The 27549-nt window shown below is 40.1% G+C and overlaps 1 protein-coding gene across 2 annotated transcripts; it reads right to left on the bottom strand.

Moving 5' to 3' along the window:
• Window positions 1–27549, bottom strand: LOC124116963 (TBC1 domain family member 25-like). Of its 2 annotated transcripts, none has more exons than XM_048401478.1 (5): window positions 27188–27549; window positions 14906–15015; window positions 12134–12282; window positions 10770–10919; window positions 1–4498 (listed from the first exon to the last, which is right to left on the bottom strand). In XM_048401478.1, the coding sequence occupies exons 2-5, from the start codon at window positions 15001–15003 to the stop codon at window positions 2574–2576; spliced, it is 2322 nt and encodes a 773-aa protein (XP_048257435.1). In that variant the 5' UTR covers window positions 15004–15015; window positions 27188–27549; the 3' UTR covers window positions 1–2573. The 2 variants fall into 2 exon arrangements, with proteins under 2 accessions (XP_048257435.1, XP_046334579.1); XM_046478623.2 differs by lacking the exon at window positions 27188–27549 and adding an exon at window positions 26318–26892.

Below are 27549 nucleotides of genomic sequence, written 5' to 3'. Positions count from 1 at the left end.
TTCGGTTTTATATTTATTTGATGAAGGTATATAATACAGCACAGCCTGCAACAAATACTTAATATCAAGAATAGAAACGAGGATCCTCATCAATCACTTCAGCTCCATCAGTTTACAGTATGTTAGAGTCATCTGACGGCACATTAATCCAGAGAGCTTTTCAGTTCATACTACGTATCAAATTACTGCAAAAGATGCAAAATCAGGTTTCCTAAAATTAATTCTAGTCCAATCTGGAAAAATATTCCAAGTGGGCTGTTCAGTATAGATTGAGTGAGTTGGGTTTAACGCCGCTTTTAACAATATTGCAGTTATATCACGGCGTGTCAGCTTAATGTTGGAGGAAAGCCTGAGGTGCTGACAAACCAAGAAACATAGTCGGGGCGAATCAGGATTTGAACCCACAATCATAGGTTTCTGGCGTGCCCAAGGGGTGCAACTCTGCACAGCACCTAATGGGACCAGATATTTCACAAGACATCATCAGTCTTGATTTTTAAATACAAAATTGTCTGTGTACAAAAAATATTTAAGTTTAGAATATGCAAAATATGCATATAGAATAACAAATGCAAATTAGATCCTGCACCTTTAAGCCTGATACCTGTGGCAATTTGTCTATATACATGTAGCGATTTGTTCCCTCTTTAACCACAACTGGCCACACTTCTACACAGGCACAGTAGCTCATTTACAATTAACACATACTGAGGAAAATTAAAAGTTTCTGATAATGGTGTGGAATTTAAGCAAAACAACACATATGACACAAATATGGAGGAAGTGTTGCATTTCCTAGAGAGCATATGGCAAGGTTTACTGCACAGTTTAGTTGACGTTCTTCATGTATTAGCAATAACTAGGGGATCATAATGCATACAATAGCTACAGTGCTGGTTGATAAGGGTGAGAGTAACCAATATTTGTCATGTTAAACAAGATGTAAAGGCTCTATAGCTCACCTGATTTTTTGTGTCGAATAATTAGATCACAAACATGATACAGGTCATAATGAAAAGATAAAAAAGGATTTCCAAAAACAAGTAAGAGAGGTTTTGATACAAAACAATGTACTGAATAGTCCATAAGAATATATGCACTAACGCCAGCAGTGTTTAAGGTCAGAAATATCTACTGGCACTATTTCGGGACAATGTTTCTGCTTGATAGTTAATTTGGTTTCAGAGGAGACTTCTGAATGTAATTTGTCAGACGGATGGACAAACAGCGTCACACCATACATAAGCTCACTTCAACCTTCTGGTCAGGTGAACTAAAAGCCAAGGTTGCAGGACATTTGCATAATGCATGACATAACATAAAGAAACAATTGTCATCAAGATTGCAAATCTTAACCTTTAATGCAATTATACTTGATTTTGTTACTTAAGACCAGTATGAATCTGTTTAATTCAAGTGGTTACAAATAGTTGTTTCAGCAGATGAGAAATTGATGACAATACAGAAGATGATAGGCCCAAGCATGCCCTTCAGAACAAATGAGCTAATAATCTGATTAGCACTAATCATGCTGATGTAAATACCATTTTCAAGGGTCAAATTTAATCACCCCAGACTACCGCCTGGTCCTTTAAAGGAACATTTCAGTCACCTTAAAAATTAGTCATAATATTTCAGGCCACCAGACTACTGTTTCCTTTGAGTAATACTGACATTAACCTCTTGTACAATTTGTGTCAAATTGGTGGAGACACAGCATCTTGCTTTTGTACAGACATATTTGACAAGACTACAACCATAAGCCCATCCCAGTAAGAAAATCCCAACAACCACCAGCACCTGATTGCGAGCAATTACCAGCTAGTACCACAACTGCACAGCCGTGGCCGAAAAAGCACATTTATGACTTATAGTAATGAAACTTTGGTTTCAAAGCTGACATAATTTTTTTCAAGAAATGTAAATATAAGTTAATCACAGTAATGATGGCTTTAGAAAATTGATCCATCAATGACACATTCATTCTTGAAAATATCACAGAAAACTGAAGATCAAACTTAATCTTACATATACATACATAACAATGTATTTACAGTCAATATGCTATAAACATGATAAACATGATAGATGACACATTTGACCCCGACACACTATATGTGCAACAGGCAAGCACTACAAGCAACATGGTTCTCTGTCCCAACATATTGTTTCTATCATTACAACTATTCAGAATTGTCATTATAAGGACATTAAATGATCTTGGTACTAGAAACCACATCCATGATACATGATGATGCATGCAAGAGACTTTTGAGAATGCCAGGGAATGAGTGGAGAATTTCACCTTTCAAGAAGGATCATGCATGTGATACTATTATAATTTGCACAATACTGCTAGAGAAATACTTTTCTGCAGTCAAATATATTCATATGATGACTAGATAAAAACATGTGGACACTGCTATTGTCCTCACCCGTGAAAGTTGTAATAGCTTAAGTATTGGTCCAACATAGTGAATGTATGGTCCATGATGATCCAAAGCCCTTGAGGCATCTGCCTTGTATGTAACTACACAGCTGCTGAAGGGTGGCACACCACCATCAGGCTCTCCTCACACACTAAGTCCTGAGTCATCGGCATCCTTCTCTGACAACATCTGCTGTGTGCGGAGATACTCAGAGTACAACTGACGAGCAGTATGCAGCACTTTATGTACACTGTGACGTCTCACCATTCGGTCAAAGTGCATGGCTACTTCCTCATAGTCAAGCTTATTGCGCATAATGTGATTTCGATGTTGCAGGAGTAGTGTTAGACACAGGAACATGAGGAATGGGTTACCACAGCCAAATTCATGTGGAGGTGGCAACTTCTGAGCAATTTTTGAGGCTGAGAGTATGTTGTTAGAATTCACTGATGGTTCTCCATCTCCTGACTCACTGCCCTGGGACTGTTCAGCACCCTTGGCTGAAGGCATATCATCACTCTTATTGTTGGCTTCACCTTCTGAATGACTAGATATTTCCTTAGGGATTGTAATGTTGGCTGGTCTTCGCTTTGGCGATGATATCAGTTTCTTCATGTTTCCAAAGAAAGAGGTGCGTGTCTGCTTCTCCATGTTTACTGGAGTTTCTGGTTTGTTCTCTAATGAAAGATGGAATTGCATCTGTTGGTCAGCATCATCAGCTTTGTCAGCATCCTGTGAAACACCCTCCACTTCAGTAAAGTTATCTTCCACAATACTGGCATCTGATGGTGTAGCACCTGTACCACTGTCATTAGAACTGGCATTGAAGTCATCTTCACATTCACAGGAAGCATCTGCGCGATCACCTCTCATGCCATTCAGTTCGCTGCTGTCCACACTGCCACTGGCACACTGGCCATCATCATTTTCACAGGATCCAGATTCCTTTGTCACAGCTGTGTCTTCAAGGTGTCTGTCTATAGATGTGGAACGACGTTGCATTGCACGGGTATCAGGATCATCCAAACGAGGGTAGTCTTGAGTTATTTCTTTTCTCTCGTCAATTGGAGATGCATCAAATGTTGAAACACTATTGTTGTTAGCAGAGTTTCCTGGTATGAGTTCATTAGGAACACTTCCACCATTACTTCTAATAGAAGAACCTTGGCGTCGCATGGCTAGCAACTTGGCATAGACAGTTTGTTGAAAGGAAAATGATGGAGAGCAAGGGGAAGTGGAAAGATACTTAAAGTTGAAGCCTTCATCAGTGAGTTCGAGTGAATGTTGGGGTGGGTCAGGTGGCAGGGTACTCAGCATTACCTCCAACATGTACAAAGCATCATCAAGGGGAAACTCACGCTTTAATTCTAGGAGAAGCCAGCGGTAGCAGAAAAAAAGGTCACCAGCTGCAATGTTCTGCAGGTACGTGAAGTAGTCTGGATCATGAAGCTGAAGCAGATGGGCAAGGTGACTGAACTTTGTCATGATCGTAGCACCACTGGGCAAAAAGTTTGCCTTGAGCCGCTTCATCACACCACAAAAACATAGATAAGCCTGCGCCTCATCCTTCTGAGTGACCAGGATTGGAGAGGCAATGTCACTCATGCCTTGACAATAAGACACATCAGGATGTGTCAAGGAATAAGTTACCAGAATGTGAAATAAAGACAGAATGTTCTTATTTTCATCACCGCCTGCATAAAACTTGTGTGTTCTATCAGTTCGTAGCACATCTTTTTTCACCATTGATGCCACATACTTCACCTCCTCAGTAGCAGTGTTTGTACTGAATCTCTCCTTCCACTCATCTCGCAGACGGTAATATTCACGCTCTCTTCCTTTCAGATAATCAAAGCGTTCCTTGCCTGATAAATTAGCTGGAAATATGTTTAGTAAGTGTCTCCAAGTGACACGTCTCAACGAAGGTTCAATGCCGCCCTGGTAGATGCTGAGTCGAAACTCCTGCGGTTTTATCATGAACCCTCCCGAGTCCAGGTAGTTGTGGAACTCCATGTCAGACATTGGTGGTTTCATTGGGCGATACAACTCTTCATCTGTCTGCTTGAGGCCTACAAAAATTCATTAATATGTAAATCATTTAAACTGTTGAAAGAAGAAATATAGTATCATCTATAAACACAAATGAAACTCTCATTATGTAACAAACTTCAACCAGTAAGAATAGAACAATGAGTGAGTGAGTTGGGTTTAACACCGCTTTTAACAGTATTTCAATCATATCACGGCCTGTCAGCTTAATGTGGGAGGAAAGCCCCAAGTGATGCATGTCTTAGACGTTTACCATTTCTGTGAAACCGACGAGCACGGGTATGGTGCTGACAAACCTAGAAACATAATCGGGGCGAACCAGGATTGAAACCCACAATTATGGGTTTCTAGCATGCCCAAGACGCAACTTTGCACAGCGAATAGCACCTTAGAAAATTGGGACCTCCGTGCCCCCATGAGTGAGTGAGTGAGTGAGTGAGTGAGTGAGTGAGTGAGTGAGTGAGTGAGTGAGTGAGTGAGTGAGTGAGTGAGTGAGTGAGTGAGTGAGTGAGTGAGTGAGTGAGTGCCGCTTTGAACAGTATTCCAGTGATATCATGGCATGTCCACTTGATGTAGGAGGAAAGCCCAAGGTGTTGCTGGTCTCAGACAGTTTACCACTTAAATGAAACCCATGAGCAACATGTATAGTGCTGATAAACCTGGAAACATAATTTGGGAGAACTGGAATTCAAACCCACAATTGCTTGTGTCCCCTAAAGCAATGACATGAGTATGAGTATGAGTAATATACATGATATATGATCCCATGAATGGAGTCTCATCACATTGATACCACAGGCTTTCATAATGTTTATGTATGCCCATATTATGTAGTTTTAGTCCATTTTGAAAGCCCTGGGCTTTGATTCTGGAATCATACAAGATTCAGGACACTTCGATGGTTAAATATACATGACAAAGCTGACAACAACAAAATCTCAGCTTTATTGGTATGTCAAATGCCATAGTAGGGTAAGAATCATAGAAACACCTAAGAAAATATTTCATGTTATTTCACAGACCACATACTTACTGCATATTTAATGACACATATGAAACATGCTGAAATGTCATGGCTAACCAGTGTAACGGAGGTACAGAAGCTAAGATGCTAAACTAGATATTTTGTCCTGAAGCACAACATCGGATCCTGATTTTGTTGTCAATACTTATATAAAATAATGATTAACAAGTCTTGTTCCACATTAACTTTCCCTGATCTTTATGACCAATAAGATCTCTATCAACATTATTTCTAATAATACTATCTAACCCCAGTATAATTCCTATATCAGGCACTACAGCTAATGACTTGTGTTTTGAGTCAGATGATGTCAGTATGGATACACAGGCAAGGATGGAGGGGAGGTGATGACTGTAATACACAGTGCTATGAATTTGTTGATGGGAAGTGGAGAAGGTAGATGCAATATACAACCACAACTCCTGGTATTTTAGTAAAATCTAAAATATTTTTTACATTTGTATACTTATCCTGCATTACTCCTTAATGCATTTACTGCTTACCTTACGACAAAAGAGACAGCGCCTAGCAATGGTCCTGGGTGAAGTCCTGCTTTTGTACGACTATCACTGCCGTCATGTGACCAGATGTGACATCACATCAAATCATATTACTGAACGTCACCCAAACTTATCAAAAAAAGCTTTCTGAGGCGATAGTGGAGGCGATGGGCCCTTAGATGTGTAATTCAGGATAAGTATTCAAATGTAAAAAATGTTTAGCTTTTACAGAAATTTATATTTATCCTGTATTACTCCTTAATGCATCTGAATCAGATCGTATGGAGGAGGGTATACCTTCAGATGTCAAAACCCTCAATAAATGAAACCCCTGAAAAGACAATTTGTCAAGTAGACGAAAGGAGGAAAAAGCATAAAAGCACCGGTTCCATCTGGTTCTATGTTATTACAAACGGAACGTGAGAATTTTGTACACACACTTGGAAAACAGAAGATAGAGTAAGCCAAAATCTTTACATACTGTGTTACCAAACCAAAGCTGATAAAAAGGTTGAAAATTCATTCCTGGACAGTGCTGTGCAGGGAGGGAAAACTGGCTCCGGACAGGACAAGTTCATTATTTGTGTCTGGGGCCAAAACTGCAAACGCCTTCGACATCGCGAAGGTAATGACTTATAATAATATAACAATCGCGCAGATAATGAAGATAAAACCGTGCACAAAAGTAGTTCAGCCTCATCTTCAACCCCCACAGTCGTCAAGATTGGTTGAATGGTGAAGGAACGATTGGGTTGGACTGGAAGTTGATTTTTTGCTATGAAATCCCAGCACAACTCGAGGTGTACCGGTCCCTGCGTACCATGCTCAAAACGGACATGGGTGATGTCAAGTGCATGTACCGGTAACCTCTTCACCTGCGCCACAGTGTCTAAAGACAAGATAAAAATTGTTTTCTTGGTGAGGTCATAAAATAAGGACGCGAAGACAGGCTCGAAGGGGGGCCCTCACAAACCTTGAAGTAACACATTCAAATGCGACGCTGGGGGACGGAATTTGGCCTTCTGATCCTCAAGCCTGCAAGAGCGTTAAAGGGCCTGTAGTTCCGGGACCTTGGTCATTTTGTGAATGGCCAACACTGAATTAAGCCCTACCAAATACGTTGTAATGGTGCTACCCTTCAAGTATCTTTTGGTATGCAAGTGTAGAAGGTATTCATCTAAGAATTGGGGTGGGCTGTCATGGATCTTGATTTATAACCTTTCAAAAGGTTTCAAATGATTGCCACTAGTCATCGTAAAACCCCCTAGTAGAGGGACCATGTGCCAAAGCAATAGCCTTAGATGCCCATGCCGAATAGCCCTTGGCGCTCAAAGCCTTTTTGAGATGAACTAAGCGTGCAGATGAGTGAGATAGTTTGCTGTGAGGGTGGATGAAGAGGTTTGCCCACCCTGGAAGGAGCAGTGGATCATCTTCTGCAAGGTTTTTAAGATCGACGAACCACCTTCTCACCGGCCGCCAAAGTCAGAGCAAGGCTCTTTGTTTCTTTGATCTTTTGTATCACCTTAGGAAGTAGTACAGTAGGCGTAGAAGCGTACACTTTTAGCCCTTCCCAGGGGATCTGGGAGTGGCTAGACATAAGCCATAAGATTGTAGTTCTGGTGAGTCGCAAACAGGTCAATGTTTGGTTACCCGAAGCGATGAAGCACCAGTTGGAATACACCTGAGTGAACTTTCCACTCTGTGGGAGCAACCCTGTCTGGCTGGGATAGGGCGTCGATCAGGAAGTTCCGACATCCGGGGATGTCCTGGACTATGAATTGCAGTCACAAACTATTCACTAGATGAAAGGACCTGTTGTAAAAGGGAGTGGGTTGTGCCCTGATTGCCCACACCAGAGTGCTATGTCAGTGGATATTGCAAGTTGGGTGGGCTGTAGCTGCTCCTGCCAATGAGATATGGCAAGAATGAGCGCTTCCAACTCTAGATTGTTTATGTGCCAAGTTTGTCATGCACCGGACCACAGCCCTGAGGCTGTCTGGCCCTGTAAGTGAGTACCCACCCCTGAAGGGAGGCTTCTATGAACAGATGTAGCTTCAGGGCTAGCCCGGATATGGAGATGCCTCCTAAGATGTTCGACTATCGTCCTGCAGTTGAGGTGAGTGCTTAGGTGGGCTGGTAGAGTGATGACCGGGAGTAGATCCTGATGCCTGATGTAAGGAGCCAGGAATTGTATTGGACGCAGTTGTAGGCGGTCACTGCTTTTGTCAAATCCTGGGTTGAAGTGAGCAACCCCAGCAACACTTGCCATTGGTGAAGTGTGCGTGATTGACGCAAGGCAGGTGACAGATGGCGTAAGATATTAGCCATCTGTCCCTCATGACTGATAGGAGGTCCTGATCTGTCTGAAACAGACCCCCTATGAAATGGAGCCGGTAAGATGGAGTTAACTCCGACTTCGTTTGGTTGACAATCCATCCCAATTGAAATATCAGATACCTGGTGAAATCATGATGGCGTACCAGGGTGAACGTGTCCTGATGACACAGGAGACAGTCGTCTATGAACGACTCGAACCAGATGTTTCTCAGGTGTAGAAAGGCAGTTATTGGTAGAGCTGGCAAAAAAATTGATTATCGGAATTATCGTCTTTGGGAAGAAATATTAACAATTATCGATACAAAAATTGTGTTGTCGATACTATCTTACATGAACAATTGTGATGAAATAAAGTTTAAATTTACCAAACAGACTTGTTATTATCAATCATGTCAATTGCCAAAGATGGAAAGCAACAGTTTTTGTTATAACTTAAATGTCTACAGAGTAATCCATGCATAAATGTGCCACCACTCACCAATGACGTGAAATATGTTGATTTCTTCATACTTTTTTTTGCATATTTGCTCAAAGATACCTCTCCAATATTTCTTGATAACTGATCGATATTTAGTTAACGATTATAATCTGTATCGATAGCCAGCACTAGTTATTGGCTTGATTATCCGTGTAAATAGCCACGGGGCCACTGAAATGCCAAATGGTAGGATTACCCATTGGTAGTGGACCCCATTGAACTTGAACCTGAGGACCCGCTGGTGGCTGAGGTGGATAGCCGAAGGGACTGCTGTAAAATATGTTTATGAGTGACCTCTCCATAAATGGAGAAAGGTGAACAAAAATTACATTTCAAATTTGGAGGGCATACTTGAGTGCAGTCCAAGCAACATGGATGAGGATCTTTAGAAGATTTTTTACCACGACAATTTGTACACCATTAAAAAAAATCGTGAAAACTGGCAGGAAAAAAGACAGGCTTTTTTACGTGGAAAACACCCGAATAACAATAGACAAACAAGTGAAAGTTATATGAAAGGAATACATCAACCATCGCAGATGTAATTTAGTGTGGTAACCACCAAATTAAATGAAAAGTTGAAGAGCCAAGCGAGACACGTCCTTCCTTGTTGGCGAATAGCAGTAATATTATTTGATGTGAGGTCACATGACAGCGGCGATTGTTCTACAAAAGCAGAACTCGAGATTGAAACAGCTTTTTCTCTTTCACCTAGGAACATTGCTAGGCACTGTCTCTTTCGTCTTAAGGTAAGCAGTAAATGCATTAAGGAGTAATGCAGGATAAGTAAAAGATATAATTAATGGTGAATTGACAGGTAGCCATGGTTTGAAATATCAGTTGGATAGTTAAAGTTAGGTTAAGAGATTTCATTGTGAGAATATTACTGTTCAAGTTTTTAATACACCATAATATACTGTTTTGAATTAAGGATTGAATGTGTATTTTTTTAGGTTCATTGAGGTATGAATAGAAAAATCGATGTGCAAACTGTATGAATCCGCGCAGACATTTTGTCTTGTTCAAGCAGGACTGGCCACAAACTGAGGACCAGTGAAATAAATGTTTACACTAGTTCTCTAGACTACCGGTTGACTTGAGAAAACACAAATTCTAAGGCTGAATTACCTAACATTTTTATTTATCAAACGCTGTTTGTTTGCTTACTGAATACACTAGTGTTGTTGTTTCAGGGACTTCACAGTGGGTTATCTTGCGCCTGACTCAGAAGGCCAGGAGGTGTACCTCAGCATGCTGTCAGACTGGGACATGGATGCAGCATTCCAGTGTGCTTCGGATCCCTATCCCAGAGTATGGTTGACACGAATATATACAGGATAGGGGGCAGTGTTTATACAGTTGAGTAGGTTTAAAATCAGTTACACTGTTATATTTGTAATGAGTTGTGTTTCTGCATGAAATTAGTCAGTGAATGCAACAACCGTGTGCATGACACTTTTGGAGGAACATACACTCAAGCAACGCGGAACTTACCAACAAGAAAGGAAATGTATTCAATACTGCGAGCTGACATGTGCCAAGTTTGGTGAAGAAATATGGTACGGTTTTCAAGATTTGCTACGGAAACGAGGACTACCGCTATTTTCAGTCTAAGTCAAAGTTGTTGCCATGGAAACTCGAATTTTTTAAATTTTTTTAAATCCCAAACTATCAAAAGGCACCAGTTCACCACTAGACCTATCTATGTGCCAAGTTTGGTGAGGAAATATGGTACGGTTTTCAAGATCTGAAAACGAAATGTGACTGACGGACGGACGGAAGGACGGCACCCATTCCTATATCCCCCTCACACTTCGTGGCGGGGAAAAATTAAAAAACAATTTAAGGAACCTGTCATGAGCTTTCAATAAAAGATTGGGCACGTTGCCCACCACTCTTTCTCAAGTCATGAAGCAGGTAGGTGTAGGAATGTGACAGGAAGTACAACCTACCCATGGCTCTCTGTACAGTGGTCATGGTCTTGCCAACCTGGGAGGTGATTGTTCCAGTGATAGCACCAAGGAGAGAGGCCTTGTCTAAGATGTTGGTTACTTTATGTTGTGGTATGTCAGCCGGGGCTATCACATCCCAGTCGTCCAAACCTACAGAATAGGGAAAATGTACTCTCACCTTGTCATGTATATATCTTCCACTATCTATGACTCAGTTTGCAAGTACCTATAGACTATGTCATGTATTACTTTGCCAAATGTCAATATATAGGCAAGTGTGACAGATGCTCATTGATTTTGTCCCATCTTAAAATGTCAGCAACATCTGTTCCCTAGCAACTTATTTGTAATGGATGGTTAGACAAACAAATATAAAAACATCCACATCCAAAACTTTGCTCCTCTTGAATATCTGTATGTATAGATGAACAAAATAAGTAGTGGCACTGAAGCTCACCTGGATGTATTCATCAGTTTAAAGAACAAAGATAGCCACTAAACAAAAGTTGCTGTCAGCATTGATACTTAAATATTTTCTGTATAAACCCTAATAACTAACTCTAATGCACTGAACAAAATATGATGTCATCATAATCATGATAACGAGAAACATACATGCCAAATTTCAGCTCCCTTAGTCTTCCAATTTCAGGAAAGAAGAAGTTCACAGAGCTGAATATGCGTTTAGAAAGAACTAATGAGCATGGTTAAAAAAATATTATCATTACATCCTGTATATTAAAAAAGGAATGATTATAAATAGCTTTTTTTCAAAATGGCTGCTGTGGTGGCCATATTCAAAATTGAATTCGAACACCTCTTTTGAACAAATTCAGGTGGTATCATTGGCGGGAACAAGCATGTGAAGTTTCAGCTTCATTGGTCAAGTGGTTCCTGAGGAGATTCTGTTACCATGTTTACAGAAAAAGGAAATAAAAAAATTAATGAGCATGGACAAGTGCAAAGGTCAAACCAAGGTCAATATTTGAACTGTTTGAAATATCGTAAAAAAACAGAATATGTGTTGAGCCCCACTACTAAATACTCATAACCAATTTCATTACATTTTGAACAATAGTGACTCAACAAAAGTAGAGTTTTTTTCAATATGGTTGCCATGGTAATGTTCTTTCATCATGTCCATGCAAATGTAAGTGTGTATCTGAACATTGCTGAAAATGTTGAAGATGGGCAGGCAACACTTATGGGTCACCTGCCCGACTGTCTTGTAGGGTTTTAAAATTATTTCAAACACTGAATACTAGTAATAATGACATGAAGAAGAATTCTAAACGTCAAGTTTATATACCACAGTGAATAACAATGAAATTGAACATTCAAAAACTTGGGTGAATTTTACTTACCATCTTCAAATGGCTTGAGGTCTACCTTGAGCTTGAGATAGGGATCCGAAGCACACTGGAAGGCTGCATCCATGTCCCAGTCTGACAGCATGCTGAGGTACACCTCCTGGCCTTCTGAGTCAGGCGCAAGATAACCCACTGTGAAGTCCCTGAAACAACAACACAGTCTACTCACCCATCTCACACCAAAGTCATACACAACAACTGATTATCAGATAACAAGATTCACTTAATTACAGTAGTTCCAGCAGTCATTCAAAAAAAATAACAGTGGACCATAATTCTTCTGTCATATTATCTTGATAACAAATGTTCTCTTTTCAAAGCGCTCCTTCAAGTAATGACAGTCACCACATATTGTTGACATGGAAGTATCAAGAATGATGACAGTGAAAATAGAATAAACCTGTAATCAGATGTCAAGTTTGACGATTCACGGATCCGCATTGCAGTCAAAACTGAACACCCAGTTGGTTTATTACTTTGATCATTGTCAGTGCTATTTACCTATGTGGCTTCAATTCGCCCTTTGCTATGTCCATTCTTTCACCTATCAGTGCTAATTACCCCTGGCCACCCGTTTGCCCAGTACCCATTACTTATCCATATTACTTAAATAACTTGAGTACTGGCTTCCATACCATCAGCGCTTATTACTGTAAAGTGTTGGCCTCCATTGTCTATTGCCAATCACCTTTCAGCGCCAATCATCTGTTGGCTTCCCTTGTTAGTTTCTACCCTTTGTTATTTTCCACCTATTGTTATCTTATAAATTTTGTTGTCCTTACATGTACATATATATGCTCTCTGCCATCCACAGCTTAAATTTCTGGGCCGCGTCCCAATCAAACCCTCTCATCCAAAACTTAATAAACCAAAACATCAGCCCCAAAAACCAAGCTCTAGCTCGTAAACACCCCTTACTTACCCCAATATCCCAAAGAATAACAAACTACCTAAATGAACACCAAATTAAAAATCTTAAACAAAACTGCAAACAATCAAATATCTTCACCCCTAAACTTAAAATACCCAAAATAGACACAACACTAGCTAGCCAAATAAATAAACAAACCGACCCAAACATAGCTAAAACTACCACACTAGCATACATACACGAAAATTGGCCAAATTGGTGTCACATTTACATGAACGGATCCTCAGATCCGACCTCCAAACACACAGGTTTCGGAGTCCATACCACACAACCAACTAAAACCACACAATCCTTCCAACTCCCAAACAACCAATCAATATTCACGGCAGAACTAATGGGCATGGCCTCAGCCCTCCATAATCAAGAATCCAAAAACCACAAAAAAATCCTAATACTTACCGACTCCCTAAGTGGACTGCAAGCCCTCCAAAACAAAAATACCAAAAACCGAGCTAAATTAGAAATCAAATACTTAAAAGCTCCAACGACCTAACTAAGGCAGGCAAACAAATAACCTTCTTGTGGATACCCGCCCACGTAGGAATATACGGTAATGAAAACGCCGATAAAGCAGCTAAACTATCCCTCAAAATCCCAGAAATAAGCTTAAACTTACCCATCTCAAAATCAGAAATTAAAAGTGTAAACAAGCAAAAAATCACCAAAAAATGGCATAACCTATATCTAAACTCAAATAGCCAAATCAAAAAAGTGCTCAGCAAACCACTAACCAAACCAAAAATTCTCCATCCATAAAAAAAAATCGACAGAGTAATCACTAAACTCCAAACAGGACACACCAACCTAAATAACCACCTAAATTTTTAAAAAAAAACACACTACAGGTAACTGCCCACACTGCAAACAACCAGAAACCCCAGAACACGCACTCATCCACTGCATCCAAAAACAAAATAATCTACCAAATCAAAATCACATAAACAAACAAACATCCATCATACCCAGCTCCCTTAGTTCTCCTCCCCAACCCCATCGGCATCTATTCCAAATCTCAAAATTCCAAAATTGTATGTAAGCAACCCCTAAAGCCCCTTCTTGGGTTGCACACACCACTTTCGCCCCTCTCGGAAACACATTAAATGGCCTTGCCGGGCCCGTGTGCGAAATACGCATCAGTCGGAAAGCGCACGTTAAATCTCCAAAGTAAGTAAGATACTCATGGCATTCATTCACCTGATGAAGGAGTAAGCATATACTTCAAAACATGTTCATCATAATAAAGAAGTTGACATCCATGTATTCTCTTCTTTATGTGTATCACTTCTAAATGCCTTTCAAAGACCTATCACTATTATGATTTCATAATATTCTACAAAGCATTTTGACATGGTCAAGAAATCCCAACATGTGGCGATATAGTGCCAAATGTCAGACTCACATCAAGTATTTAGTCGTAAGTTTTTCCTTCACACATGTATAATAACCATGATAACAGCATTTGCATTTTTTCTTAAAACCACTGTATTTCCTCCATTAAACACCCAGGTATCTTTTAATCTGTACAAGCCACTGACCCGGTATCTATTCAGTTAGGTGGTAAGTGGGAACTCGATACCTTACCGAATCGCAAATTCTACAGTTATACAAAGGGTATTGCAGGAAATGGTCATTATTTATCACCAACGTATAATAGTAGTAATCACCCGGCTTCTATTTTTTGGACATAACGTATGATCCAGTGTTAATTGGAGGCACTGAGTCTAATAGAGGAAATACGGTGACTCTTAAAGTAAACATCTGACATGATCATGGACATTTAATGTTTCTATAACAGTCACTGGTTTATTTGGACGGACACCATGTGGCTGACATACCCCTTGATATCAAAGGCTCTGGCAAGTATTCCCTGCAGCATCTCAAATGACGTAATTTGCGGATCCACTGAAAACTTCTTATACTCAGGCTGCAACATGCCATCGCACTTCTAAAATGAAAAAAGAACTTTCCACATAAGTCAAATATGTATGACATCATATTTGGATTATCTTTAGAATGTGGACATGAATGCCTAAATACATGACCAGGGATGTGACATCCTACATCTAACATGCATAAAACTTGAATACGGATCCAAAAGTAATACCGAGTGCATCCAATGATGCAAAATGTTTTTCAGCATGTTTAGGAATGAATGCTGCAATTTCATAACTTGACTTACACTAGTAAAATCCCTAGATATTTTTTTATATTTGTACACTTATCCTGCATTACTCCTTAATGCATATTACTGCTTTTTCTTGACAGAAAGAAGAGCTGTGTGAAGTCTTGCTGAAGAAGAAGTTGTTTCAGCTAGCTTTGGGAACAACCCTATCACACAGCTCCCATGTGACTAACGGAAGTGATGATGTCACGAACTTCACATTAATGCTGGAAGCCGGAACATCTGAAGACATTGTGGGGAGGAAGCTCTGCAATGGGTTGGTTCATGTAGACATAGTAATGCAGGATAAGTATACAAATATAAAAATATCTAGGTATATTACTAGATTTTATAACTTATCCTGCATTACTCCTTAATGCAGTCTGTATTCGACAGAACTTGGTGGTGGGTATACCTTCAGATGTGGACTTTTTCATTCAAACTCTCTCATCCAGTCCCTCATCCAATCAGCAAAGGCGGAGCTCAGCGTCCAACGACCGTTCCGGTTAACAGGGAAGGAGGGAGTTAGGTATGCCATGTATCTTGGTATCAATTCAACAACGGGAAAGAAACGGAAGTTATATTCTCATAATTGACATACCAAGCCGAAATGTGAATAGTCAAGGGTGTTACACACCAGTGAGGTCAAGAGGCCTGCTCTGGATAGGTGAAGACTTGTCAATGGTGTCTTGTAGCTGTGACCTGTTGGGCCACCACTAAAGGGCAAAAGCTATGCATTTCTTGCACGTCTTTGAGGGTGACATCTCATAGGTAGTGACTGGCGAACATTGCGTCTGAGCGCCAGAAACAACCTTCCATAATGGCACGTACAGAGCTGGGAGCCTGAACTTCGCCTTCTGGTCTTCAAATTGGAAGGAGCGAAAAAGTGCTTGGAGTTCCGGAATTTTCATCATCTTGCAATCTTCCGGTACTGCCTAGACGCAATTGAGTTGGTTGGTTGGTTTGTTGTTTAACGCCGCACTCAGCAATATTCCAGCTATATGACAGCGGTCAGTAAATAATCGAGTCTGGACCAGACAATCCAGTGATTAATATCATGAGCATCGATCCACGCAATTGGGATCGATGACATGCATCAACCAAGTCAGCGAGCCTGACCACCCGATCCCGTTAGTCGCCTCTTACGACAAGCATAGCGCCTTTTACGGCAAGCTTGGGTTGCTGAAGACCTATTCTACCCCGGATCTTCACGGGTCTGAGGGCTACGAGATACGTAGTGATGGTTCTGCCTTTTAAACACTGCTTGTGACGCAGCTACAGCAGGAACTCGGCCAGGAATTGAGGAGAAGCAGAGGTGGGCAGTGCCTCCAATTAACACTGGTAATTATAGCCAAGTAGCCCTTGGCACTTAGTGCTCTCTGTAGATGAAACTTATGGTGTGAGTTCCAACTTCCAGAGGTTGATAAGCCATCCCAGTTGGAGTAGGCGTTGAGTCCCTGTGATAAAGGAGCGTCAGTGTGTCCTGGTGGTTCAGGAGGCAGTCATCTATATATGTCTCGAACTGGACGCTTCTCAAGTAGTAGAGGTACGACACTATCGGCTTGGTAATGTGTGTCACAGGGCCAAAGAAATTCCAAAGGGGAGGACAACCCATTGGTAGTGGACTCCCCTGAAGATGAACCTGATTAATTTCCTGTCATCAGGATGTATCAGGACGTGTAGATAGACGTCCTGGATGTCCAGCCTGAGGAGTGTGTCGTGAGCCTGGATCCTAGACTGGAGGAGCCTGGTCATCCTGAAGTAGGGTGGACGAGCCAGGTAATGCCTGTTGAAGGTGGCGAGATTGTGGATCATGCGAAACTGGTCTGAGCCAGGGGGACAAGGAAGACTTGTGAGTATAAGGCTGGTGTTATGATTAGGGCGTGCACAATCTCCATTGCCTTTTTGGCCAGCAGTGTGTCTATGTTTGACTTGAGGAGCTGCTGTTGAGTAGGGTTGTATGTGTCCACTGTGGGCGTCTATCAGTGTGAGTCTGAATCCATGGTGGAGGATGTTGGTGATATATGGGTCCCCCAGTATTTCCCAATTCGCCAATACCTACAGGGGTGTCGACCACTTGAAAGACTAGGGGTGGGAGGTCCCTTTGAGCAATCACAACACTGGTAGGTGCTGGTCCTCGAAGGTTTGAACGAAGGGCTGTGAGGGCGGTCTCATCCCACGCTAAGGCGGCAACTCTGGCATACGTCTTGGTGACCTGGCCAGGAATCTCAGCAGAGATTGCTGTAGCCACTGTAAGTATGTGAGCCAGGAGGCGTCTGTAAGGGGCGTCTGTTGCTGTGGTGTCTGTAAGTGTGTTAAAGCTGTAGGGCCTGAATCCGGACGGTATAGGCACTTGATACTAGATCGACGAGTGACCTGACCGGGGAGCAGGCGAGTTCTGAAACGTCCAACATTTTATGTCTCTGTTTACGGGTCTGATGGGTTTTATGCTTGTGGGATACCTGCAGGTATTTGATGAAAGTTGTGGGGGAAAGCTGGAGACAGTCTTTACATTTTGTTGACTGGGGGCACAGGGACGTACAATTAGGCAGAGGGGGTGGGGACCCCATGCTGATTTGTTACGTTCACTTGCTACAAGATGGCATGTTAAATGCAATGAAGCAGAGTGAAATCACAATGCATCCCTGTCCGATTATGTATGCTATAATGATTGTCCCAGTCATGTGGGTTTATGACAAACAAGTTTATAAAAACATGTATAACAAAACTTTAAATATAGCTGCAAAGCAGCAATGGCGGGCTCCAAGTTACACTGTGCACAAACATCCATGTTTGAATCCTCAAAGGGTTATCTTGTACCAAATCCGTCACATGTAGGCACAACTTGCAGGGTATCACCGCTACTAAACTGGCGTGTGCTAAGTCTGTTCTAAACCCGTTTACGACATGGAACATGTTCGAATCCTCAAAGGGTTTGTTTGTACCAACTCTTGTCAAAAGAGAGTCGCCGTTTGCAGGATATTGCCGCTACAAAATCAAACTCAAAATCCAATATTGCCGCAACTAAAACAGATATCCAAAAATGGCTATTAGAGTTTGCTGTGTTGTGTGTGGAGACAATTCTCAGAAAATTTGGAAGCATTTCATGCAGTGGACTTGGAGTTGTTTGCGTTTGAAGACAGGTACCCAAAAAACACTGTGAAAACCTTGAATCCAATATGGCTGCCAAACCATGTGACCAATGACCAAAGTCAAAGAAAAAAAAATGAGGTACATATGGCTCACAAACTTCATGTAAACTATCAATAGTTTCTGTGGAGAACCTTACAAGATATGATCTTTAAAGTAAAATTTCCGTGACAAAAATGATCAAAATCAAAATCCAATATGGCCGCAACTAAAAAAGATATCCAAAATCGGCTATCAATGTTTGATGTGTTATGTATGAAGACAATTATCAGAAAGTTTGAAAGAATTATAGGCAGTGGACTCAAAGTTGTTTGCATTTGAAGACAGGTACCCAAAAGACACTGTGAAAAGCTTGAATCCAATACGGCTGCCAAACCACGTGACCAATGACCAAAGTCAAAGAACAAAAAATGTCAAGCAGCTCAAGTAGCAGATACATGCAAGGTTTCAAAGTAATCGGATAAGTGGTTGTGGAGCAATAGGGTGAAATACATGTTTAAAAAATTCTTGTTTTTTTAGTTATCTGCCGTTGGCCTTTGGGCCTAAGGCTTTGGGATTTTGGAGAAATCTAGTACTCACAGGTCATCACACACATACAAAATTTGAACAAAATCGAGCCAGTGGTTATTTTGCTAGGTCTGGTACAAAAATCAGCGGAACAATAAATAATAATAAATCGAACGATTACAATAGGGCTCTACAGCCTTTCGGTTTGGAGCCCTAATAAACAATATAATTGCAAGCATACTTCAATAATCATGATAATGAAGCACCAGGCAAAGAAAAGAATACAAAACGCCAGCCACGAAATGCACGTGGCGACGTAGAATATTCAAGACGGCTATTGAAACAACAAGACACCTGAACTTACTGTGGTAAATCGTACCACCAGGTGTCCAAATTATTATGCTATTGTGTAAATCATATGAGATACATGAAGGCACAAACCACAGGCACAACAGAATCACAAGATATTCACTAAGAATCAACACAAAAAGTGAGGAGCAGGATTTTATGCTGAGAAAATCACACACTGTTAGTTGACAGTAGTAATGTGAAGGCCTTGTGATAGGGTTGTCTTCAAGTCTAGTTGAAACAACTTCTTCTTCAACAAGTCTTCACACAGCTCTTCTTTCTGTCAAGAATATGCAGGAGTAATGCAGGATAAGTTAAAAAATACATTAAGTTTCTCTGAGCAAGTGCTATTATATACAGAACCATGATCTAAATTCGTCGATAACCTTGGTTCGTGGATCGCGGTAATTATCGTGATATCTCGTAAATTAAGTCTCGTATGACGTCACACAGCAGTACTTTTGATGTACACACACTGCCACGCCTTACTGACAAATATGTTCCGAATCGCTGCATTACAGGAAAGTACAGAAAAACCAAATGTCCAACACTGAGATAAATAGCCCTAGATCACTAATACCAAATTTCATATTTACAAAACATCAAATAAAATATATACCGTAAGCACCACCCTTCTCACATCTTGTCGTCTGCTTGCCTAGATGTCAAATAAACATAAGTCACTTGACTTGAGGTGCTGCCTTCTGTTAAAATATAAAAACTATGGAAACATTTTCGGGCCATCTCGTATAGTTTTTTTTCTCATTTTCATAGGGTTCACAGATGCCTGTATGACAGGGATACAAACGTTAATCGCCTACAACTTTGAGTAATGATTACTTAGAAGTCAAAAACAAAAAAGTTGCAGTTCATAAAGCAGCATTCAACTTCTCTGTACCAGAGCAAACACTGGGAGACAGGATAAAAGGCAACATCGATGTTGACACTGTCAAGTCAGGTGCGACTCCAATTTTTTATGCAGAGCAAGAAACTAGACTTGTTGACCATGTAACATACATGGCATCCATCAGATACGGATATACCAGGAAAGAGGTTATCCAATTAGGGTCCAACTTTGCTTGTCAGTTAGGAAACAGTGAACTGGCCCATCCATTATCTGTGAAGTATTTATATGGTCTGTTTGAGCAATGGCCGGAGTTGAAAGTTATAAGTACCAAGTCTCTCACAGAACTTCATGCCAAAGCTAGTTCAGAGGAATGTATCAACAAGTGTTTTGATAAACTTGCTATGATTATGGACAAGTACAGTTTCCAATCAAGACCAGAAGCAATTTATAACGTAGATGAGAAAGGAATCAACCAGTCCCATGTCGCACCCAAAATTGTTGGCTCAAGAAAATCTGTGGCCTACGAGATTTCTTTGGAGAGATCGTTGGTCGTCACTTTTGGGATGTGGAAACGCTCTAGGCACATTTATTCCACCTTTCTTTGTATTTGTGGGTGCCAGAATGCGCAGTGAATTGCTGTACAGCACGAAGTGACGGAACTGTATCTGAATCTGGATGGTCAAATGGTGTTATATTCCAAGATTACTTGGACAGGCATTTCCTTCGATATGCAACTCCAGCAATGCTCAATAGACATTTGCTTCTTCTGTATGATGGCCACAAGTCGCACATTTCTCCGTCTCTGATAGACTGGGCAAAAGATCACAATATTGTGTTGTTTGTCCTCTCGGCTCACACAAGTCATATTCTGCAGCCAATGGACGTGGGATGTTTCGATCCGTTTACAAATATTACAAGCTGTTGAACATGTTGAAGTCTGATGGTACCACAGTCAACAGATATAACATCGCCTCCATAGCCTGCAGGGCATGTTCTGCTGCTTTAACGCCTGGTCACCTGCAGTCAGCATTCAGAAAGTCTGGAATCTATCCCTTTTCGACAGATATGATTGATAAATCTGTATTCCAACCAGCTGCTTTTATCCATGCATCATACGATGAAGAGGCAGCAAGTACCAGCTACTGACGATGTACACAGCCCATGTTCCAACGCTAACGTTGAGAAGGAAAATCTCGTCACTAACTTTGACCAAACCCAATACTTTGTTGACCATCTTCCCATCATTCAGAAGAAACAAAGAAAACCATGCAGATCTATCCATAAGATCGTTAGCGGCAAAACCATAACTGAACCAGAGATAGAAATTCAAGTTAAACTATGTTAAAAGTTCAACTTCTAAACAGCCAGTACCAACCAAGAAACGACCAGCAAAGTCACATACATCAGCTAAACCATCTTAAAAGAAACCTAAATTAGTAAAAGTACCACCGACCAGCAGCGGGACCATCCGGTGCGATTAATCTATTATACAGCAGTGACAGTGAGGATTCGCCAATATCTGATGGCGAAACATGTTGTGTGTGTCATCACTTTCAGCCGGCTGAAATGGCCCAATGCACATCAGTTTTTCATACAGTGGGGGCAGTGCATGTATCATGACAGTAAACACTGGGTGCACTTACAGTATTGTGCGCGTGCTTCAGACCCATGACACATTTTATTGCCCTTGCCATGGTCTGCCATGCAAACCATCGGACGAATAGGGACTGCAAGAGGACACAAACTTACCTATGAATAGTGTACATAACTTTATTGACACGATTCGTTTTGGAGTTGTGTGTTGAATAACTATGCTTTTCAACTGTTATCAGTCAACACAGAAATGCTGGTAGTTATAAATTTGAATTCATGAAAAAATATTACACAGTAACGGTACTTGGCTTTCGTACATAGTGATACAATAATCTACTACGTAATCCACGAATCAAGGTGACGTCATATTTTTTGTGCACATGAATGGCTGATGGGACTCCTACAATTATAGGTTGTGATTCACCTGAACCCCTAAATCCCTACATGACTAATGCTATCTTTACAATGTCTACATCACATATTAACATGCCACCTATTTCAACATGTTCAGTAGCAGTGCACCATCTTAAAAAGAACACGACTGAACACACATGATAAATAGAAAGTGATAGTTGTGTTATGATTTGAACAATGCCAAGAGCACCAAAAGCATCTGTGGCTCATCGGTGTTTATCTGTGATATTTGCAAGATAATGTTATATTGTATGTACTGCAACTAGTAGTTCCATGACTACTACTTCTAGCATCAGAAATTAGGGATGAAAGGCGTCCTTGTCATGATTCTAAATAATGGCAAAACGAAAAGATTTAGGTGCCTCATTGGTTATTAACTAACTTCATTAAGACACACAAAAACTAAAAAACTTCCAGTTCTCACTATTTTTTTCTAACTAGACTATAAAATATGTAATTTTACATTAATAACTATCATATTTATAACACTCATTGCCCGCTTTCATGTTACATAATAAATAAAAACAAGTATTTGTCACAGAGTGACGAAATATCCCCCGCCTGTACACCATAGTACCAAATATGAAGACAATCCAGCGATTAGTTCTTGAGATATTGTGGCAACACCGTTTTCCAACTCCAAAAACAGATTTGCCTGCTGTGACCTTGAAAATGGGGTCAAGGTCACCAAATCTGACAGGTGTATGCGGTGTCTGTATATACAATATAGTTCCAAATATGAAGACAATCCAGCGATTAGTTCTTGAGATATCGCGGCAACACCGTTTTCTAACTCCAAAAGCAGATTTGCCTGCTGTGACCTTGACAATGGGGTCAAGGTCACCAAAACCGACTGGTGTCTGCGGTGTCTGTATATACACCATAGTTCCAAATATGAAGACAATCCAGTGTTAAGTTCTTGAGATATCGCGGCAACACCGTTTTCCAACTCCAAAAGCAGATTTGCCTGCTGTGACCTTGAAAATGGGATCAAGGTCACCAAAACCGACTGGTGTCTGCGGAGTCTGTATATACACGATAGTTCCAAATATGAAGACAATCCAGTGTTTAGTTCTTGAGATATCGCGGCAACACCGTTTTCCAACTCTAGAAGCAGATTTGTCTGCTGTGACCTTGAAAATGGGATCAAGGTCACCAAAACCGACTGGTGTCTGCGGAGTCTGTATATACACCATAGTTCCAAATATGAAGACAATCCAGTGTTTAGTTCTTGAGATATCGCGGCAACACCGTTTTCCAACTCCAAAAGCAGATATGCCTGCTGTGACCTTGAAAATGGGATCAAGGTCACCAAAACCGACTGGTGTCTGCGGAGTCTGTATATACACCATAGTTCCAAATATGAAGACAATCCAGTGTTTAGCTCTTGAGATATCGCGGCAACAAACAGGTGGGACGTACGGACGGACGTACGGACGGTCGTGAATACTATATCCCCCGCTTCGCGCGGCGGGGGATAATAAAAATATTAAGAGGCTGTTTGTCTGAAGAGGTACATTGTCGCCAGTGCTCCACTTTGATAACTACTTTCTGTAAGTTCAACATTCCAGTGAGAAGGGAGGTTACAATTACCTAACACCCCTTATGCAGCTCTAAAAATTTTGAATCAACAAATATTTAAACAGCTGCAAAAGATCATGTTAACCCATGCAGTAAATATACAGGGTTATAGTCAATTCATACACACTCATGGAAGTACATCTAAACTACACAACAATCTGCAATCTGCAAGTACATTTATTTCTTGGTCCATAATGTCAATACAGAGGCAAAATTATCAATTGGTTTATTCATACACAAATATATTTCAAGGCAAATCAACATGTCATAACACTGGTAGTAATGAGTTGATTATGAACATTATTGGCCAATTATCCATTTCTTGAATACTAGTATTTTATCAATACTTCAAAAGTTTGATCTCAATATGTTAAATACATAATAATTCAATTTCTGGTAATTGTTTATTATATAGTGATGTACAGCAGAAGAGGGGAGGGAAAGTTTCAAGTGTGATGTTTATTTTCACCCTAACATACATAGTCTACACAAATGTCTTGACCAATGTAGACAGAAGTTTTGTTGTGTACACATACTGACCAATCTTGAAAGTCCATTGACATAATAATAATCCAAAATGACTAACAATATTCAGTTATCGATAATCATGTTTTTGTGAACGGAACAAGTATTTCTTTCGGCTATTCCAGTACAAACATAAATACATGACATTTAACTTGTAGTTTATTTATTGAAGACTTTTGCATCATTGCTGTTAAGGAAACAATTACATACCTATTGATGAGTGCCCAGTGAGATATTGAATGTATTACTAATAAATAAGTACTATACAATTACAAACATTAACTCAATTGAAAAGAAAGACCATGATAACAATTTCAAGAAAAAAGTTTTGTTATCTTAATGGGTGTTGTTACCATGGATACAAGTGTCTTTAATAGGTGGCTAATCAGGAATTTACCTTGGACTATATACTAGCGTCTGTGGAATACATCAATATTTTGCATCCTGTTATACCCTTGGCTAATGATAATCAAATTTAGAGCTTTCGTGTGAAATAATTGTTGAGAGTTTGCTTTGTGGATAATAGGGCTGGGACGAGTCCAAATTTACTACCCGGGTACCCGCCCCCCTTTTACCCGAACCTACCTGGGTACCCACTCTAGGTCCCAGGAGATGTCTCAAAATGTCCGATTGGGAATATTTTTAGCATAGCCCTGGCAAAACGTATTTGGATACATGTGTCAAACAATCTGGTCATGCATACACTGAAGTTGACTTAAGTTATATCTTTATTCAACCACATGAAAAATCAGAAGGAATGGGTGCAGTGTCAGAACGAAAAGCGAACATTAGTGACTTGTAGTGTCACCATAGATTTCCAGATAATTTAAGTCATTAAACAATATATCACGTGACTAACCACGTCCGGGTAGTCCAGTGGGTACCCGGGTCCTACTCTGTACCCACCCGAGCCGGGTACCCGAGTTACCCGTCCCAGCCCTAGTGGATAGGCTGTTGTTTTAGCATGTTGAGTGGACAAGTTGATTATTTTTGTAGTCTGGCTTTTATTAAGACAAAATTTTGCAAATGGGACAGCCAGATTCTGTTTACGGGAATGCCAATTCTGGGGGGAATGGATCTGTGTGTGAAATAGTTGACTACGAACCAGCATACATTTGTAGTTTACTCCTCTAAAAAACTGATCTGATAATCACACGCGTGTAGATATAATATATGCGGGGCTGGTTGAAAAGATTGATAATCGGAATTATCGTTGATGGGAACAAAGATTAACAATTATCGATAAGAAACTGTTGTCATCAACAATAACTCATATAAAGTATTGAGATGAAATAATGTTTTGATTTACTGAAATAAACTTGTCATTGTCAATTGTCAAAGACGGAAAGCAACTGTTTTTGTTATATCTCAAATGTCATTGTCTAAAAAGTAATCCATGCATAAATTCGTCACTGCTCACCAGTTGATTTCTTTTTGGATTTTTGCATATTTATACTTAAAGTTCCCTTTGATCATGTTGATATTTATTGATAATTGATTGATATGTAGTTAGCGATTATTGACTCTCTATGATCTATATTGATAGCCAGCCTTACTTATATGTATGACTTGGTATCATCTTAACTTTTTTCTTTGAGTTTGAATGATCACTGTTGATTATCTTGATTTCCATTTTCAGTATAGATATTCAAAGAGTGCTCGGTAGAAGTGCCATGATTTTTCTTGGGTGACTGAAATAATTGAAATGTATACAAGATGTAGACCCAGAAGTAACATTATGTGTTCATGTCATCAAATGGCCTGGATATATTATGCTTACAAAATCTTCATGGATCTTCGTGGGAAAGGCCGGTAATCAAAAGTGGTGTGTGAACATATTGATACTTTACCACATATTGACTCCAACTGCTGTAGTCAAGTGGGCCCATCTCGTCTGAATGACTAAACATAAATTCTTACTGTAACTGTGGATTCTGTGGCCAATTCCATCATCATATTTGGTCTTCAGCCACATATATTAGTCAACGAATACTGGTACATCATTTAGCCAGGACGAAATGATAAACGCTTTACTGTAATCTCAGGGAACCAAACACTGTCGTGATGCCACCGACAAGCAGCAGACAGCAAGTCATGCATTTGCCCAGTAATTTACATTACCTTCACTTTGACACGTATCACTTCACGGTTTTCCAAATTGTAAAATCCAGCCATAGTGTCTTTGTGTGAAATCAGTTTATTCTACTCGATTGTTGATGATTACACATCACAAAATACAACGACATGTCATTTCAACAACTTCTCCCTCGATAGCAGTCGCCATTTTCCTCCATAGCCTCGATTTGGTGTCGATCAACGGAAGTGCAATGGCGTGGTCTATTGTAGCTAAAGGGTAATCATTTTACAAACAGATAGAAGAATAGATGACTTTGTGTTTGAATAATAAATCATGGACATTATTCAATAATATAGATATGACTGATTTACCAAACAGGTTAAGGGAAACAAGGATAATATTTGATGAAATACAATAGGAATGAATTGGATATCTACACCCCTTCAATACTATGGAAATCTCTCTCTCTCATTTAGCATAATGTACACGTAGACCTATATATCATACATTAACAAATCGATTTGGCCTCTATTTACACATGATTCGACACTTGTTTATTATGAACATTCTAAATAAACCTAACAATCTGTGCTCTGTCAAGATATTGAATATCAAAATCTAATTTAACCATGTTAACAAGGATACAAATAATAAGAACCAGGAATGAATGTAGGCCAAATTCTTTTCCTGTACAATGTTAAATCAGTATCGAACTGTACAACGCAAGCCATTTGTGAACACGATTCTGCCAAGAAATGCCCCGATATTGAGTTAATCTCGAAATGTCAATTGCATTATTCAACTATTAATATCCTCCTGACAATGTGTAAATGGATATGTAGGCTGATACATTATACCATGTAAATTGTCAAGTATATAGATCAGTTCAAAGTTGATCTAATATCGTACTTTACCTGTTGACTATTAACGTCTGCTCAGCACGATGATTATGACCCTATACGTTTCTAATATTTCCTCTGTAAGATTGTCTCAGTGTACACCTGTACCATGTATGAACAACTCGCTAAATGCTACTTGTAGGAAGGCCATACAATGTCACTGTATGAAACTTGTTTAACAACAGAACCATACGTAAGGCTGACCGAATAGATGCATGCAGCTATCCTAGCATCTTTATCAGACTTAATTGTCATTACACTTCAACCCGCACGTTAGCGTCCATTCAGCTGCATGTTTTATTTGTACCCTAATGAGGAACACGCACACATGCCTGCAGAAACAATTGCAATATCATCGTTATTGACATTCAAGTGTG

Source organism: Haliotis rufescens, unplaced genomic scaffold (assembly GCF_023055435.1).
Source record: "Haliotis rufescens isolate VD_foot unplaced genomic scaffold, xgHalRufe1.0.p SCAF_22, whole genome shotgun sequence".
Classification (NCBI taxonomy): domain Eukaryota; kingdom Metazoa; phylum Mollusca; class Gastropoda; order Lepetellida; family Haliotidae; genus Haliotis; species Haliotis rufescens.
The sequence above is the reverse complement of the archived record's forward strand: the minus strand, read 5'-3'. Positions and strand labels throughout refer to the sequence as shown.

Coding starts and splice junctions, on each gene's coding strand:
- LOC124116963 (XM_046478623.2), bottom strand. CDS start 26,371: ATGGCTGGATTTTACAATTTGGAAAACCGTGAAGTGATACGTGTCAAA. Junction 12,283..14,905: donor AGAGCCTTTGATATCAAGGG/GTATGTCAGCCA, acceptor TTGTTGTTTCAG/GGACTTCACAGTGGGTTATC. Junction 10,920..12,133: donor CCTCAAGCCATTTGAAGATG/GTAAGTAAAATT, acceptor CCTATTCTGTAG/GTTTGGACGACTGGGATGTG.